Source organism: Cetorhinus maximus, chromosome 20, assembly GCF_964194155.1.
Source record: "Cetorhinus maximus chromosome 20, sCetMax3.hap1.1, whole genome shotgun sequence".
NCBI lineage: Eukaryota > Metazoa > Chordata > Chondrichthyes > Lamniformes > Cetorhinidae > Cetorhinus > Cetorhinus maximus.
The window spans coordinates 19,637,314-19,656,056 of NC_135898.1; the positions used below are offsets into that span (position 1 = coordinate 19,637,314).

General features: G+C 44.9%; 1 protein-coding gene across 1 annotated transcript in view; it reads left to right on the forward strand.

Moving 5' to 3' along the window:
- The window catches only part of LOC144694910 (ankyrin-1-like), a 198,923-nt gene that overhangs the window by 141,865 nt on the left and 38,315 nt on the right, over positions 1-18,743 (forward strand). The window contains exons 30-39 of the mRNA XM_078565662.1: positions 1,308-1,519; positions 3,218-3,422; positions 5,067-5,163; positions 5,509-5,737; positions 6,888-7,013; positions 7,650-7,769; positions 8,224-8,305; positions 9,238-9,312; positions 12,487-12,618; positions 14,366-14,509. Coding sequence (XP_078421788.1) covers positions 1,308-1,519; positions 3,218-3,422; positions 5,067-5,163; positions 5,509-5,737; positions 6,888-7,013; positions 7,650-7,769; positions 8,224-8,305; positions 9,238-9,312; positions 12,487-12,618; positions 14,366-14,509 — 1,422 coding nt within the window. The remainder of the gene's footprint in view (positions 1-1,307; positions 1,520-3,217; positions 3,423-5,066; positions 5,164-5,508; positions 5,738-6,887; positions 7,014-7,649; positions 7,770-8,223; positions 8,306-9,237; positions 9,313-12,486; positions 12,619-14,365; positions 14,510-18,743) is intronic.

Here is an 18,743-nt window from a genome sequence, read left to right on the forward strand (position 1 = left end):
GGCGGGAACCCCGCCCATGCCCCAGTCGAAGTCCTTAAGTGGCCAATTAATGGCCGCTAAGGGCCTTTTCCCGCCCAGCCTCAATTTTTAGGCTGGTGGGAACATTGAACGTCCGTGGGGGGTGAAGGCCAGAAAGAATCAAAATTAGATCTCGGGTGGGAAGGGAGATGGTGGGGAGCTGGCGGGAGTGGGAAGGTGGTGGGGGTGGTGGGGGAGCCTCCATGAGAAGCCCCCTTCTGACTGGGGGAGCTCGCCCCTTAAGGACTGGTGACCTCCAGACCTCCCTTCCCCCACCAGCCTCTCCCCTGAGACCCCAATCGGCCCCTTTGCGAAGCCCCAGGCCTTCTGGACCCTCCCTGCCCTGGGACCCCTTCCACTTAACCTTACCCTCCAGCTCTGGCACTGAGGCTCAGGCAAGTTGGTGTAGTTCCTCTTCTGTCCACTGCAGCGCCCCCGCCATCCAGAAAATTCAGGCCCATATCTGGCTAACGTTGGCAGCAAACACAGACGAATAGCTGCTCCTGCTGGGGATTTCCTGAGATTCCAGCCAGGGGGTTCACAGGAAAGGAACTTTATAGCCCCCAGTTGCCCTGTTAGGTGTAGTAGGGCAATGTTTTTTCCCAACTGAGTGAACTGCTAAAGCCCTTAAGAGGGCGGCAAAGAGTCAGTCAAGTTGATGTGGGACTGGGCTCATCTTTAGGCCAACGGAGCAAGAACAGCAGCACCTCCCCCCCTCCCAAAAGGACGTACCAGTCTTTAGGGCAATCCTAAAGGTTTGCGCTCACTGATGCCAGCTTTATATCCCAGATTTTTATTAAACTGAATTCAAATGGCGAGCTCCTGTTCTTGGGAATTTATTCTTTCATGGGACGTGGGTGTCACTGGCGAGGCCGCTGGCTGTTGTCCATCTGAACTGAGTGGCTTGCTCGGCTATTTCAGGGGGCAGTTAAGAGTCGACCACATTGCTGTGGGTCTGGAATCACATGTAGGCCAGACTGGGGTAAGGACGGCAGATATCCTTCCCTAAAGGGGCATTAGTGAACTAGATGGGTTTTTTTTTACGACAATCGATGATAGTTGTCATGGTCACCATTACTGAGACAAGTTTTATATTCCAGATTTACGAATTGAGCTCAGATTGCACCAGGTGCCGTGGTGGGATTTAAACCCGCGTTACCTGGGCCTCTGGATTACTCGTCCGCTGCACCACTGTCTCTGTCTTACTTTCCCAATGATGTAGCCATGCTAGTACTGGACCCAGTAATAAATGTGGTGTTGGATGCTGACTCTGGTTTGTATTCACACAGACCTTGACTGCCCCGAGGAGTTGGAGAGGAAGAGAATCTGCCGCATTGTCTCCATGGACTTCCCGCTCTATTTTGCTGTTGTCTCTCGTATCAAACAAGACACTGCATGGATTGGCCCAGAAGGGGGTGTTGTGAACAGCACACTTGTCCCAAAGGTGCAGACGACCTTCCCTGCATCTGCAGTGATCAAGAGAGTCCGACTGGGCCTTCAGGTAAAGGTGCAGCACAGCAACAGCTCACTCGTTCCATCGTAATGCTGTAACTTGCCAGTGACCAGAATTAATAACACAAGCTGGACCCTGTTCTCCATTGCAAACCAATGGAAAGAAAGGCCTGGAACCAGTGTTTTACCCTTGAAGCTAAATATTGCTGTTCCCCTCCCATCATCCCGAGCCAATGATGTACTGAGATAAGAGCTTTGCAGACTTGCCCATTTAATTAGTCAGTCCTGGTGAAAATTCACCTCAATAAAACTTTGCTCTTCACACACCAGTTGTCGACCTGTCTTATGCTCTTTAGTGCCAGCTGCATTTGGCTATTCTGTGCACATCAGCTGAGCTATTCGGCCATGGCAGGAATCAGAGCTGAGCAAGGGGTGATTCACAGCTGAGTTATTTGGCTATGGGGTGGGATTAAAGCTGAGCTATTCAGCTGTGGTTCCTGGGCACAGTCTTGCATCTTAAAAGCAGCCAAAGTTTCTAACTGGGCTTTGCTTGGAATTTCTCGATTATACTATTGTAGAAACAGAATTCCTACGTGAGCTGTTTGCTCCTTGTTCTATATTTTAAAACAATGTTACAGCAGACGGGGTAAGGACAGGAGATTTCCTTCTCTAAAGGGCATTGATGTACCACATGGGCTTGCATAACAATCAGTGAGGTCACCATTACTGAGACTAGCTTTCAATTGCAAGATTTTATTAGTTGAATTTAAATTCCACCAGTAGACATGGTGGGATTTGAACTCATGTTCCCAGAGCACTCAGGGGTGACGCCAGGAAGCACTTCTTGACGCAAAGGGTAGCGGAAATCTGAAACTCTCTCCATCAAAGAGCAGTTTGAGGCTGGGGGGGTCAATTGAAAATTAACCAGGCTCCAATTGAAAGGTGGAACAGGTTCGAGGGGCTGAATGGCCAACTCCTGATCCTATGTATCATTATGGAAAAATAAAATACCGTGGCTCATCGGAGCCCGGGTACTCAAAGTACACCTGTAAGCATCAGGTAAGTGCTCAGCTGTGAGGCCCCTCATGGTCAACCAGCCACCTGACACTCCAGTTTGATAGTTCATAGAAAAACCCCTAATGTATTGAAAGCTGCCGCCACCCAGAATCAGGCTTCCTAAAGGAGTTAACACCTTCAGGAGGGGATGAGGAGAATTTCAAAAAGTACAAGAGCACCAGCCCTGGATTCATGCAGTTTAACCTTTAAACTGGTGCCTGGCGTGTGTGCTGTACATAACCTGCCAGAACCTGCTAACCTCTTGTGCACACGGGGTAAAGGTTAATGATTGTCCACTCCCGTGTGGATGGGTGACGAATCTGCAAGGAAATGACGAGGGGCTGGGGGGAGAAATTGAAAAGCGCAACCCTCACTAAGTCTTTTTGCGAGGATGACCCCGAGGCTCATTTGACTCCAACCTCATCCAAGAGGAGAGAAAATAGCTTGGCAAACACCGCCTCATTATACAGGGGGCGGATCAATGGCAAACCTCAAGTGCTTGCTGGTGTTTGTTCCCCTGTCTTTCAATCTCTTACGAATGTTATTAAACAACCTCCTGCCAATGATTGTTGAAGTGACTGGGTGCCTCAGTGTCGCTCCTGAGTATATTCCAGTTTTGAATTTTGGTTATTGTGGGGCCATTGTCGTGCACCTTTTGGTTTGAACTCTGGGTTGCTGTTTTCTCCCGCAGGCACAGCCTATCCCTGATGAGTTGGTGACAAAGTTAGTGGGCAACCAGGCAACATTCAGTCCGATTGTCACGGTGGAGCCCAGGAGGAGGAAGTTCCACATCCCGATAGGCATTAGGATTCCATTGCCCCCGTCTTGGAGGAACAATCCACGGGACACCAGTGAAGGAGATGCGACCAGCCTCCGGCTGCTGTGCAGTGTTATCGGTCTGCAAATTCATTTAACTCTCTTGTGGAATTCTTTGCCTTATCCTGCAACCCCATGTGCCAGGATTAACGCCCTGAAATGAGTGCCGTTTGGCACCAGTGCATGTGCCGGAGTACCCGTCCCTGCTTTGCATTTCCTACGTCATGAGTTTCTTAACCTCGGTCAGTGCAGGGAAGAAGAAAAATATGCTAGACCTTTCCACATCACCGGTTGACTCCCGACTAGGGTATTGTGTCCAATTCTGGATGCCACACTTGAGGAAGGATGTCAAGGCCTTGGAAAGCATGTGGAGGAAGATTACGAGAATAGTGCTGGGCCAAGGGACTTCAGTTATGTGGGAAGTGGAGAGGTTAAAGGGGAGATTGAATGGAGATGTACAAAGTTATGATAGAGTAGATGAGGAGAAACTGCCCTGCTCCCTCCAAGTGCTGGCAATCTGCCCTGACACCAATCAGCTGATAAGAGAGCTTAGTGTTATCAACAAGCCAAACAAGAATGACTGGTTTGTGCCCCTCCTGTATGATGATCAACTACAGAAGGCCCGCAACAAACTCTAACAACTGGTCAAAAAAAAAACATTGTATGACACGAAAATTGGTGGGGTGGTAAATAATGAGGAAGATAGCCTTAGATTACGGGGGATATAGATGGGCTGGTCAGATGAGCTGATCAGTGGCAAATGGAATTTAATCCGGATAAGTGTGAGGTGATGCACTTGGGCAGGACAAACAAGGCACGGGAATACACGATGAATGGTAGGAATCTGGGAAGTACTGAGGATTAGACGGACCTTGGTGTGCATATCCACCGGTCCCTTAAGGTAGCGGGACAGGTAGATAAGGTGGTTAAGAAGGCATATGGGATACTTGCCTTTATTAGCCGAGGCACAGAATATTAGAGCAGGGAGGTTATGCTGGAACTGTATAAAACGCTGGTTAGGCCACAGCTAGAGCATTGCGTGCAGTTCTGGAATCCGCATTATAGGAAGGATGTGATTGCACTAGAGAGAGTGCAGAGGAGATTTACCAGGGTGTTGCCTGGGCTGGAGAGTTTTAGTTATGAGGAGAGATTGGATAGACTGGGGTTATTTTCCCTGGAGCAGAGGAAATTAAGGGGGACATGATTGAGGTGTATAAAATTATGTGGGGCATAGATAGGGTAGACAGGAAGGAACTCTTCCCCTTGGTGGAGGGACCAGGGGCATAGATTTAAGGTAAGAGACAGGAGGTTTAGAGGGGATGTGTGGAAGAATTTTTTCACCCAAAGGGTGGTGGGAATCTGGAACTCACTGCCTGAAAGGGTGGTAGAGGCGGAAACCCTCATAACACTTAAAAAGTATTTGGATGTGCACTTGCGATGCCAAGGCATACAAGGCTATGGGCCTAGTGCTGGAAAATGGGATTAGAATAGTGAGGTACTTGTTTGACCGGTGCAGACTGGATGGGCCAAAGGGCCTTTTTCTATGCCGTAGACCTCTATGACTGTGACTAATATCGGGTGGTGGTGGCATATTGCTGAGACAAGGAAGCCATAATTCAACATCTCCCCTGCCGCCCCAGTAATGAAAATTTGACTGAGATTATTGTGTCAATCTCATTGGCCAGTGTCTGAGTGAACCTTCAATTGTTGTGCTTTCCCTACAGGAGGAACTGGCAGTGCCCAATGGGAAGATATCACAGGAACAACCAAACTAACCCACGCAAATGACTGTGCAAACTTTACCACCAATGTATCAGCAAGGTAAGCGACATTGACCTTCAACAGCGCAAGACCTTCACGTTTACTGCCATTGTGTGAACAAGAGCTCTCACTGTGTCCCTCCTGATTCAGACATGGAAGCCTTCACTTGTGCACTGTTGCTTGCTCAATGTTCCACCTCCTGCCTCATTTGAGCTGAATGGAGTCGGACTTTTCAGCACTCCGAGCACTTCCACTTTACTCGTTCAGTTTCCTGTCCTGGTTGTGCCTGAGTTTCTGAATGGTGGAGAGGAAGGTTTTCAAATGGAAATTCCCTCCGTTTTTACAAACATGGCGATGCAGCTGCCATTGTGCCACGATTGTAACTCGGTGCCATTTCTCCTGCAGGTTTTGGCTGGCTGACTGCCCGCGAACAGCAGAAGCGGTGAACTTTGCCACTCAGCTCTACAATGAGTTGATGGCCGTGCCCTACATGGCCAAGTTTGTTGTGTTTGCCAAGATGCATGATGGGAGAGATGGCCGGCTACGATGTTACTGCATGAGCGACGACAAGGTGGACAAGACCCTGGAGCAACATGAGAACTTCACAGAGGTGGCGAGAAGCCGAGATATCGAGGTTTGACTGCTCTGCTGCCCTTACCTTCAAGGGTCGATTGACATTTTAAATCCGCTCTTGAGAACTCGCTTGTCTCCGTTTCGTTTGGTCTATAAAGCGTGAGGGCAGCAAGCAAAAAAGCACTGATTTCATTCACCCCTGACAATACAAGGGCCCATTTTAAACAATGTTAGCACAGGGTACCTCTTAAGCGGGAGCCTTGACATCCAGGCCCATTTTAAAGAGGGCGATTTGGTAACTGTACATTTTTTTTAAAAGGGCGTCCAATATCCTTTAAGGAAACCATTGGGACTAATTTCATGTCTCTTTCTGATGTTACACCTTGACACACAGAGTTCGCAGGTGCCCTCGATGTGGGTGTTAGCAATGGATGGTGAGTCAGTGGAGAGCCTTGCAGTTTGGGCATGGAATCGCGCGATATCAGCAGTATGCGTCTGCCATCTCTCCAGTGTGGCGGTTTCAGCCACCAAACTGCAAATGACAGAAAAACCAAGAGACCAGCAAAGTCAAGACAGTTCTGTGTCCGGCCAGCAAACTGCTGAGCAGCTGTCCTGATTGAATTCTGTGATATGAAAGTGGCAATGTGTTTTCCTGAATTTCACTGGAATTCACTTTGTTGGCTGTGCCTCCAAAAGGACAGATGCTGTTTCGTTGGTCTGGTCAGAACAGTGCAACTTCCACATGTAAAGGTTGGAACATGCATTTATGCTGCCCATTATCACATTCTCAAAACATTCCCCAGCCAATGGATTCCTTTTGAACTGCATTCAGTGTTGCGTTGTAGCTAACTCAGCCACCGATTGCTCACCAAAACAGCTCACAACCGGCAAACCTGCTCCTGGTCAAGTTGATTGAGTCAGGAACGTTATCAGGGATATTGGGAAATTGCTCAGTTCCTTGAGATTTTTTACATCCACTCGAATGGACGTATAAGACTTCTGTCTAATGCCCTGAGCCATAACCTAGATTACGCAGTCATGCCATCAGACCAAGGTCTTAAATGGATAGAGTACCATAGCATGTTCCACTGCTCAGTGATAGCAGGGGGAAAGGGAAGGTTTTCTTGTTACACTACAATTTCAAGCAAATCTTTTATTTTCTGCATGTTACTGCCACACTTGTTCCTGTGGTTTTTTTTTCCCTTACTCAGGTCCTGGAGGGAATGCCGTTGTACGTGGAATGTTCTGGCAACATTGTGCCCGTGAGAAAAACAGGGCAGCAACGCTGTTTTAATTTCCATTCCTTTAAGGAAAATCGCCTTCCCATTGCCATAAAGGTTAGTTTGGATGGAATTGCAGTGAGAATCTGGTGCAGAAAGGCTGTAATTGTCACATGTCCATGTATGAGCAGTGGTGGGCCTGGCCTGGGAATTCTGCCCCTGCAAGGTATTCTGTTCCAGAGTTCAAACAGTGTGTTACTATAATAGCTACGCTGCCTCGATTTCCCATTCTCCCTGTACACTCTGAACATTAAACTGTGACCACATGTTCTCCACTCCTACATCTGCTCAAAGAACATTGCCAGACCTATTTTGTGCCTGCGAATACCTTAAAGATGACATTCAAATCCCCCTCGGCATAGAAAGAGGCCATTTGGCCTGTCATGTCCATGCTGACCCTGCAAGAGCTACTCAGCTACTCCCACTCCCCTGCAGATGTTTTTCTCTTCAGATAATAATCCAATTCCCTTTTGAACACCCCGATTGACCCTGCCTCCTCCCCACTCTCGGGCAGTGCATCCCAGATCCTAACCATTGACCCTGTGAAAAAGCTTTTCCTCCTGTCATATTTGAAGTTTTCTGAATTAAGGTGATTGGAGCAAAATTCATGATTCAGAGCTTTGAGGTCGTAATATTTCCAGGTTTGGACAATGTCCTTGAATTAATTCTTAATCATTCATTTCTCTTGTTCAGGTGAGAGATCTCAACAAAGACCATACTGGTCACATTTCCTTCCTCCGTAAGCCAACTAAATACGAAGATCTACAACAAATCATCTGTAACCTGAATATCACCATGCCTCCTTGCACGAAGGTAAAGTAGCGTCTATACACAGGGGATGTAGATTGTAACTTGCAGAGCGCCTCGGGTTGAACTCCCACTACTTAATCATAGTCAGTACAGAACCTTCAGTGCAATCATCATGGGTGCTACTTCCCCCTGTTCCCCACTCTTCACACATGGGATATCACATGCATGGGGAACATCACCAAGTTCCCCTCCAAGCCACACACCATCCTAACTTCAGGTATCTCCATTCCTTCACTGTCGCTGGGTCAAAATCCTGGAACTCCCTCCCTAGCAGCACTGCGGGTATACCTACACCACAGGGACTGCAGCAGTTCAAGAAGGCAGCTCACCACCACCTTCTCAAGGGGCAATTAGGGCTGGGCAATACATGCTGGCCCAGCCAGCGACGCCCACATCCTGTGAACGAATGTAAAAATGTTTGGCTGCTATAACTTGAAATGAATTCTTTCTTCTCCAGGTGGACGGTGATGAACGGCGGAGGAACCTGACTCCACTGGCCCTGCGTGAACGATATAGTACACTGAATGAGCCAGCAATGGGTATGGAACCAGCTGCTTTATCTTCTTTTCAAGCTTATGTCACCCCCTTAAAATAGGAGCCATGCTTAGTTTGGAAAGTGTTGGAAATGGGCACCTTGTGGGTTAATGCATACACTCAATGAATGAAGATGAAACACAGGATAGATGTGAATAAGGAGCTGAATCAGTATCATCCACTTTACTGCCCAAGTTCTCCAAACTTTTCCATTGCTAGGAGATTTGTGAGAATTTTAATCACAAGCAGTCAACTGGGAAGCCTTACTTAGTCTCTCTCTTTATGTACTATCTTCCATCCTCTTTCTTCACCACTTCTCCTTTCTGTCTATTCTGTTCCAAATCTCTCTATCTCTCTCTCCCATGCCCAAACAGTGCTCTCCTCTCTCGGCCTCTCTCACTACTAAAGCTGTTAATTAAACTTTCCCTCCACAAAAAGCGATGGAGAAACTGTTTTTTTCATTTATTTATAATTACGCAAGTAAATTAACGAACCTTTCACCATGTCACAGCAAACTTGGAGAAGGCGTGGAGCTTTATTTCCCCTTCTCAAATTAAAGATGTTTGCTTCACTCATTCAAGAGAGTGGTTCCTATATCTGTGGTACAAATGGTCACCAGAATTAACTCAGCATTATTACTCCGCAGTCCCTACACTGGCCAATTGAAGGTCATAAAGCAAGAGTTAGACAGATAAATGCAGATCTTATGAAACAAGCATATAAAGCAGCTTTGAGATTCTCATTGAATTTTACAGATAGACTCTTGGCAGGACTTGCTCCCAACATGGTAGTCTTCAGGGCAGAGCACCACAGAGGCAAAAATGCACTGAAGCCTGTATGTTATTCAGTGAGAGTCAAGGAAAGTGACTAGCTTCTCACTGCAGAGATGTTAAATAAGGAGGAAATGTTCTAACGGCTGTGTTTGCAAATGTTGCAGCTTCTCTGAGTGCTCAAGAGCGTGCTGAAATGAAGATGTCTCTGATTGCTGATCAACTTGGCCTAAGCTGGGCTGGTGAGTTCATGTTCATGATTCTGAATTTCTGAATGACTGAAGCATTTCGATTGTCCTTGCTTCTCAAAGCTCAATCCTTTCATTGACTTGTGCTTTCTCCTTCGTTTCAAATATACTGATCATATTCATGTGTTACAGACTGAGATGAGAGAGAGACTGAAACCCCGAATCCCTTTCCCTTGCTGTGCGTAATCAATGTGTTTTTTGAAAAGGAAGATGTGTGTGTTTCTTAACCCCTGTATTTTTGGTCAATTTAAAAACGAGCAGCAAGTTTTAAATAAAGGGGATTATTTGTTCATACATTCACTCCGAAAGTCTAAATGCTACGTCACTCACCCGTGCATGCACGTACTCATGCACACGAGAAAGATAAAGTCCAAGAAGATAGTGCACTTTTACCAATTGCAAACAAAGGAATGGTTTGTAAGTCATGTTTTGGCTTGTCTTAGGAAGAAACACATTGTGGGCCCATTGAAGAAGGCGTTATCAGTCCCGCAGGGTTAGTCTAGGTCGATTCAAATAGGTCGAGTCGTATGTCAGAGTTGTTGCAGGACTCCCTCAAAAGAGATAGATTGTTCAGCAGGTGCCAAAGTTGGTTACTTGTGGTTTTCTTCCCAGGAGGTCAAGTTTCTGTACAGCTGGATTTGCAATAGGAACCAGGCTGGGAGACTTTTAAGATATAGCAGTGTCCAGGTCTAAAAAGATGTGTGTCTACTGCTTTTTTCTGCTGCTGATATCCTGCAGCTGGCATTCTACGTAGACTGACCAGTTTCTCTCTGGTTCTCGGAACAAACGAATTTGTGATCTGAAGTCAGTTTTAGTCATTTGATCAACTGCTTTGTCCACCCAGAATGGTTTGGAAGTCCAAAGCCATTGCTATACAATGGGTGATAGATGACGGCCATGCATACCTATGTGCGATTAGCTGGTTTCTGCACCACTCTTTTGTTAAATATCGAGTTCGGAAAGAGTGGCTCTGGAAGTCTATAGGTTTTGAGCTTCGGTAAACCACAAACAATAACAGGTGTAAATCCCACTGGATCACCTTAGTATGCCCATTCAAGGGGGAGGCCCCCACCTGCTGTGGAGAAAAACAGCCACTCTGGAGGCTGAGGGGGTCCAAGTAAATACAAATCTTTATTCAAGCATACCTGGGAGAAGCTCCCGAGTCAGCCAGGAAATCTCCGCAAAAATTCACAGTTTGCAGCACCTTTTATAGTTCTTACATCCATACATGACGACTAAACCTCGTTAACAATCACTGATAACAAAAAGCTCTTGCTAAACAACTACTAATGGCTACAGGATCTCGATAAACTGCCACTAATGAAGAAAATGTGTGCTGGTTTCAGGAGCACAACTAAGTGTGCTCACTTTTGCACACATTTCATGTGGGCCTCATCCATCTTGGCACAAACTGAACTTAACTTTGGAACTGCTGCATCCCTTGGAAGGTCTAATTTAAAGCAGTGTGGACAGGCATGTGGTAAAGTGGAGTGCGAGGTACCTTGAAGAGAATGTAGTTAGTTGACCATGTGACTGCAGTGACCAATCGTTGCACAGCACGGGCTTCTTGGGCAACTGTAAGTCTAGAGCTGGAAGTGACTGAAGAAGCACGCATGGTGTTAGTGCTCAGTTCTTAGTTCCAATAAACCACCAGTGTTTGTCCAGTTAATCAGTCTCTTTCTGCCTATATTTTTTCAAGCACCAACTCATGTGTAATGTCAAGGGCGCAGCTAGCCAGACAAAGTGAACCTGATAGCCAAAAACATAAAAAATTCAGTATCCTCTTGCAGGTACTTTTACAATATGCCACACATGTGGAAGGGATATTTTCTTGAAGACAGAGTAAGACTAACTCAGACATCCACCCCAAGTCACTTTTGTGGTGTGAGTGGCAGCTCACATAGCAACTCTTATGGCATCTCGTGAAGGATTTTGAGAGAGTCACATCGCCTGAGCAGCAAATAACACTTTAGAAAGAGAAACACAAAGGCAGGCCATTCAGCCCATCATGCCTTCACCAGTGCTAGCTCATCAACTTGACTGCTCTGATTTTGCTAATGGAATTTTAACATGGTGTCTAAATGGAGGATCACACACCTGATAAGTTCTACTCATTGTATTACTGTTGAGATTCTCCTTGTTTCCCTTTTTTATTTTGTTGCCTCATGCCCAGTGTTGCTGTCCAGACAAGAGAGTAGCTGGCAAGCAGATCTCTGCTCGCGTTCAGCAGGAGTTCAGGTTTACTTGGGCCTCCCTTTCCCTCCAGTGTGGACAGTACCTCGTCACTGCTTGGCATCTGCTGGGGTGGCATGTCTAAAGGGAAGACATTTCTTGATGGAGAGATCAGATCCAATCCAATCCAAACCTCTGCAGCCCAGAAGGACAAGGGAAGCAGGCACATGGGAGCACCACCACCTGCAAACACCCTTCCAAGTCACACACCAGCCCACCTGGGACATATATCTCCATTCCTTCATCATCGCTCGGTCAAAATCTTGGCGCTCCTTCCCTAGCAGCGCTAGGGAGCAGCAACAGTTCCAGAAAGCCCACCACCCCCATCTTAAGGGAAACAATACATGCCAGCCATGCCATATATGACACTACCCTGAGTATGGATTTTAAAACAACACATCTCTTGAAAGAGCAGCTGCAGAGTGAGGAGGTGCTTCCCTTGTTGAAGCAGAGTTCAGGGGACTCATCCATCTTCAAACATTTCCTCCAAATAAAAATTATTAATGCTGCAAATCTGAAATAAAACATGGAAATGCTGGAAATATAGGACACATCCATAATCGATCAATTGGCTGAAAAGAAAGAAAAAAAGTTGATAGCAAAGAACTTCAGCCATGAAGATGAACCTCTCGTTTCTGAGATCCTGATGGACCCTTGGTGTATTTGTAACATTTCCTGTTTTCATCTCAACTGAGGGGCGTAAGGAAGAGGCCTCGAGGGAGAAGTGAAGCCTCTGCCGCTGCTCCTTTGGGCATTGAGTCAATGTCCCATTGACAATACCCCACCCGATTGGGAGGAGTGCACAGCCCCTCAGCATCTCTCCTGCCAACACAATATTAGTAAATGTTCCCAGTGGCAGTGCTCAGTCTGGTTGACAGAGAGCTTTTCTCTATATGTTGTAGTAACTAACCATTCATCTCCACCTGTCCATTGCAGAGTTAGCAAGAGAGCTACAATTCTCCGTTGATGACATCAACAAGATCCGGGTGGAAAATCCCAACTCATTGCTGGAGCAGAGTGCGGCGCTTCTCAATCTGTGGGCCAGCCACGAGGGAAAGAGGGCCAAAAGTAGGTTCAGAATAAAACCGTTACCACGACTAAATTGTGTCAAAATAAAAACCAAGTGGGCAAATTCATAAAAAGGCACAAGAGCAGAATTTAAAAGAAGCTTATTTTTTTGGACAGAAGTAAGAATGTAAAAGAGACGCCCAGCTAAAACAGTCAATTCTGTGTGATGAAGGGAACTGGATAGATGTTTGATCAGGCTCTGCATTGACATCCCTAAATATAAGTGTTGACTGAGCTGATCGAATCCTCCACAGGATCCATTGGTGCTTCCATTGCTGGGGCAGGGATGGTGGGGGGCAGTGGGCCATGGAAGTTGTCAGCTGATCTCAGGGCTACTGTCTGAAAGAAACAGACCAGGGCTGAATGACAGAGGTATGGGGACTGATGAATCATATGGAGCTTTGCTTATCCATCTGAGTATCTATGAGGTTAAATGGGTTTGATATAATCCTTATACCATGTAGAAGGGATTGAACTATTGAATTATCATATTTAGTTTTAACAAAGAAAGAGTCTATGTAGAACATTTTGCCGAAACTAGCACCTACTCCCACCAAAGCTGTATAATGCCACAGGCTGGATATCCTCTTATTTCACATATCCCGAAATTTCGAAGGGGTGTTGAATAGAACCATAAACAAACAATGTTGATGCAATTGGACTGGGAGCGGGTAATTCTGCTAACATCATCTATCCAGCCTGCTGTTTCCCAACAAAGTGTTTTCTTATTAGAATGAAGAAATTCTGTCACGATTATCGGTCTTCAGTGGATGGTATCAACCTTTAGCAACACAGAATGAAATGACCTCCTTTGTTTAAGCTGGCATTTACCAGCAGCAGCATAAACTGCAAACTAAGCTGAATAGATCGAGTCAGAAATATAATGGTGCATATATATTTTATATACAGATATATATATATATATATACCTCGACCAATCAGGGTTGACTTGCCATTTTTGAATTTAAACAAAAGCTTGGGTTATAACTTTTCCTGGCACATTCTCCATGGCAACACCTTGACCAATCAGAAACCACTTGCCAACCAATCGAAACCCTTCTCTCGTGCAGCATAAATTGTTGCTTGCTTCCAAATTTGGTATTCTTGCATCTGTCCTGATAAGTGCAAGATTAAAAGCTTCGACAGCATGTCTGTTTTTTTCAGCAATACTCAAGTTCTGTGCTACCGAGACTGTATTATATATTTGACATAAATAAATGTCAGGTAAGCAGCTGTATAGGAATGATTGGAAAGCCTGCAGGGATGCCGAGCATAGGTCAAGCAAATTGAACATTTGTGTGGTCGAGGGTTGGGTTAGTGGGAGCTTTGCCCTGCAGCATGGTATATCTGACCTAAACATGTGTTCATCATGAAGAATCGTCATTGGATTGATCGTACATGAGAGAATTTGCTCTTCTCTGATGAGGTGCTATTCTGAAGAGCACTCGAGTAATTAGCGAGCGAATGAGCAAAGGAAAGGGAGAAAGGGTCGGAAACAAGTACGATGTTCGGAGGAATATGGAAAGTCAGGCAGAATTTTTTAAAGTTTATAATGCGGCCAATAAAGTGGACGGTGTTAAAAGGCTCAAGAATGAGTTCCTGGGGAGAGGAGACTGAGGAGCTGGTAAGCGTGAAAAGAGGATGAGCTTTTCTCAGTACTTTGAACTCTACCGATAAATGAGTACAGTGAAAGGACTGAGTATTGTTATCCTTCCGTGTCTTGACCCCGATGCTTCTGTCTTGCTAGTGGAAAGTTTGAATTCAGCTCTGAAGAATATTGACAGAAATGACATAGTGAGCATGCTGGAGGGATCCAATCTAAACAGCCATACTCTGAAAGAGAACAAAAGACATATGGAAACAGATCACAGCTTGTCTCCTGCCGTAAATGGTAAGCAGAAATTCCACTACATTTCTCGTCTGCCGACTGTTTTTGGTCCCTTTTTTCCAGTTCTTCACTTGCAAAAGCCGTAAATTTGATCCAAGTCCCCGTCTCTGAAAGGCCACAAAGCACGGATCGTGGGCTGTCACCATTTAAAGGTGCACAGTGAAGGAAGTACTTGAAACAGTTTAATCCTCGACATTCAGTTGCCTGCATACTGAATGCATTTATATTCTTCACAATACGACTGTATGAAAGTCAGAACCATGTGTTAAACAGGCCATGAAAAGCTCTAAAGAGGCAGCAGGTCATGACAGTCAATCTGCAATTTTCTACCCTGCTTTGTAGACTTGCCTCACATTATAGTCCTTCCAAGAGATAAGACACAGACATAGTCCGAATTCTAGATTGTCTACAGTGTATTAGAATGAAAAACTGCACCAACAAGTCATTCTTTTTAAGACAAAAACAGAAAATGCTGGAAAAACTCTTTCCAGCACTTCCTGTTTTCATTTCAGATTTCCAGCATCCACAGTATTTTGCTTTTATCTTATTGTTTTTAAGACACTGATTTGACAAATCAGAGACAGAAGGCATCGTCTGGAAAGCAGTAAATTATTGGCACGTCTATAACTCAATCTTAAAATAAAACTCAGCTCTAATGAAACCTATCAATCTACTTCCTTCAAAACAGTGAATGTCGACAGATTAACATATTAACCAAATTCAGCTGGTTGTAGCTTTACTGGCAATCAACATCTGGTCGGAGGGATTATGAGAAGTATTTGCAGGCAGGAATGTAACATTTTTAAAAAGAAGTCCTTATGTTCAGTGTCTTTGCAGTTGGGATGCTGTGGAGGACCCCACATTTCAACATCATGACTGCAAGAAATCCATATACATGAAACTGATTTCCTGTCAACTCCACATGGACATAACTTCGCTGGTTAATGGGGTAGTAAATAATTGGAGTACCAAACAGATACTTCAGTCGTTGTTTGGGGGTGGGTCACTCTAACCACTCTGGACTGCCCCCTTCTGTCAGTCAATATCACTGCGACCTAAAGTGGGATCACAAGAATACTTGGTAAAGCAACCAGAAATAACCTTTGTGTTTCTCGCTGAATTCTTATTGTTCTGTACTTGTCAAACATTTCCTTCTGGTTGTCAGCAGTTGACTTCCTGTGCCAAAGGTGAAACTATTTAAACTTTCTGTCACCTCTCTAGCTCTGACCTCTGATGCTATGACAATATCTGGCTTTGTGCCATCTCCTGCGCTGCATGCCCACTGTCTCCATCTCTACATCTCAGATCAGATCGTATTTTCCGAGGGAATTATGGAATACCAGGTTACACTCCCAATATCGGAAGCACAGAATGGGAACACCCACTGTTGCTATTTATGGCTTTTGGTAAACCTAAAAGTGCCCTAAAGTTCTCAAAGTTCCCTTGCCTTTTCCTCCATGGAGCCTCTCTTGTAACACTGACACTCATGTTTATTACAAGCCTTATCATGTTGATATGCCCTCAAAGTCTTTAATGGATTACCTTGGAAGTTCACTGGCTGTTATGTACGCCAGTACAAATCCATTCAGGTTTAGGAATTCCCTGCAAACAGCAATCAGACAGCTTATACTGGAGACCTCTCCATTAATCAGACGATGGTAACTAACCAATATAGCAGCTGAGATTGTGACTATCTCCCCAGCTTTCACTATCATTATTCCATTATTTAGCCACCATGTCACTCCGCTTTAACATACATTTGCATCGTAGCACATACACAAGGAAACATGGGAGGATTCCATATACCTCAGGCCAAAACTATCATTTCATATCCTCAGCCAGTAAACAACAACTACCTGGATTTATATAGCACCTTTCCAAGGAATGTTATCAAACAAAAATATACACCAAGCCAAAGAAGGCTGACAGAAAGCTTAGTCAAAGAGATAAATGTTAAGGAGTGTCTTGAAGGAAGAGAGCACATTGGCGAGGTTGTGAGGTTTAGGGAGGGAGTCCCAGAGCTGAAGGCTTAGACAGCTGCAGGCACAGCCACCAATGGTGAGCAAAGGAAGTCAGGGATGCACAAGAGGCCAGAATGAAAAGAACACTTAAATCTTGGATGGTTGTAGGGCTGGCGGAGATAGGGAGGGAATGATGCCACTGAGGGATTTGAACATGAGACTGAGAATTTTTAATTTGGTGTTGATGGATTCAGACCTAATGGGAGTGAAAGAGACTTGGTGTGAGTTAGGATAAGGACAGCAGAGGTTTGGCTGATTTCTGGGTTTATGGAGGGTGGGAGGTGGGGGGGCCAGACAGGAAAGCATTGGAATAGCCAAGTCTGGAGATATTAAAAACATAGATGAGCGTGTGAGCAGCTAAGGGGAAGATTGATAATTGATAATATTACAGAGGTGGGAAGTGGGCAACGTTAATGATAGAAAGTCTAGAAAGGTTTTCATTTCATCTAATATCAAACATACCCTCAATCAAACTGCCATCCACCAGTATTGTCAACATTGTGGAGATGTCTGTGGCCTTGCCTACACTGAATTTCTTGCTGCCTATTGAACCCTGCATGATGAAGAAGGCACCATGTAGGCAGAGAGTGGGGCAAACCTTCCAAAGGTAAAGATTGGGAATTGATCTGAAAATGATCCTTATGCCTTGGAAAAATGAGATGGATTTATCATGCCAATCCTATTTTATACGATGCATAATTTCCCCAGAAATACTGAAAGAGATGTTATTCAATGAAGTTGAGGCCAAAAGCTGGAAGTTGCTTGCATGTGACTGAATTATGCTTTAATATAATCATTATGAGGAATGGACAGGAATCTAGGATGGTAGAGATACTTCACCAAATTGTCAGTGTTTACATAAAACAGAAAAACTGTTTAAGTTATCAATTTGAAGACCACTCTAATGAACTCTCCCAGCAACACAGGTTGAACAGCCTATGAGCGGCTTGGGGCTGCTATCACCTTGGATACACCCAAGGGCACTTGGTGGTGCCAACTTTTCTAATTTACCTGACCTGGGTCAACTTCTCCTCCCCATCCCATGTAGCAACAGTAAGGGGACACAAGGCTGTTCACAAACACATAGGCCACACCAAGGTTTGGGTGTGAGGGATGGAGTGTCTCTGCCCTGATTCTGTCCTGCATGATAACTGAAGAAATTCCATTTCCAGAGTTGACTCATTACATTGAGTCAAAAGAAGAAAGCCTTTAGAAATTCAAAGTCCTGCAAAGCAACGAATGTCTACGGGCTGTTTCTTCTCTTACTCAATCACTGGTGTTTATTGGATATCTATTGTTTGAGGAAAATGTTTGCTCTGCATGTTGGTACTGCTCCTTGTTCCATTTCACACACCTCCTCTATATCATTGAAGTAGAAAAGTGTTTTTAATGAGAGCAACTATCACCGGTGCCAAATCAGTCAGGTCATGGCTAAGACAGGAGATGCCATCTTGAGGACAGCATTCTATCTTATCAGACACCAGGGGTTGACTTTGACTTTTGGGTAGCCAATCAATGAAGTGGACTGACCATCCACCCTTCCCAGCAGCAGAGAGGTCCCTGAGCATTATTTAAACCTGCCTGGTGAACTAGTGGCAGAGGCAGGCAGGTTGTGAGGCTGAAGAATGTCTCAGCAAACCCTCTGATCAGGGTGAACAGTCTAGTAAGGCTACTGACCCCATTGTGAGTCATTACAACCCTCTTAATGCCGATTTCAGCTGCTTAAAATCAGCCTCATGTCTTCCTTTTCCTTGTGCTCCATGCTTAGTCCTTACTGACTCAATAAAGTAGGTAATTTAGGAATGGTATCATAACTTATGAATGCCTGCAATTATTATAATTTCGACTATGGAGAACAGAGTTTCCTTTTATAAATTTGAGCATAGATGTGCATTATTAGCAAAAGGGAAGGTTGTAAACATTGAGACCAAACTAAAGGGAAAAACAAAATATTACCCACATCAGCTTCATTAAAGAAAGCCTTAATAACTTGTCAATGTTAATGTACGCACCTCATAAGCAGTGATCACTTCTTGGTTTACATCAGATGTTGTGAATCATTCAGTGACATTGAACTTTACAGGAGCTCATCCAGCTTCTCTACATCCATTACAAGATCCTTTGTGTTAACTGTGTAAAGTAAGCAGCTCTCACATCAGCCTTGATACTGGCCAGTGCAGCAGATACTCCCTTTATTCTGCTCTTTGTGTTAACTG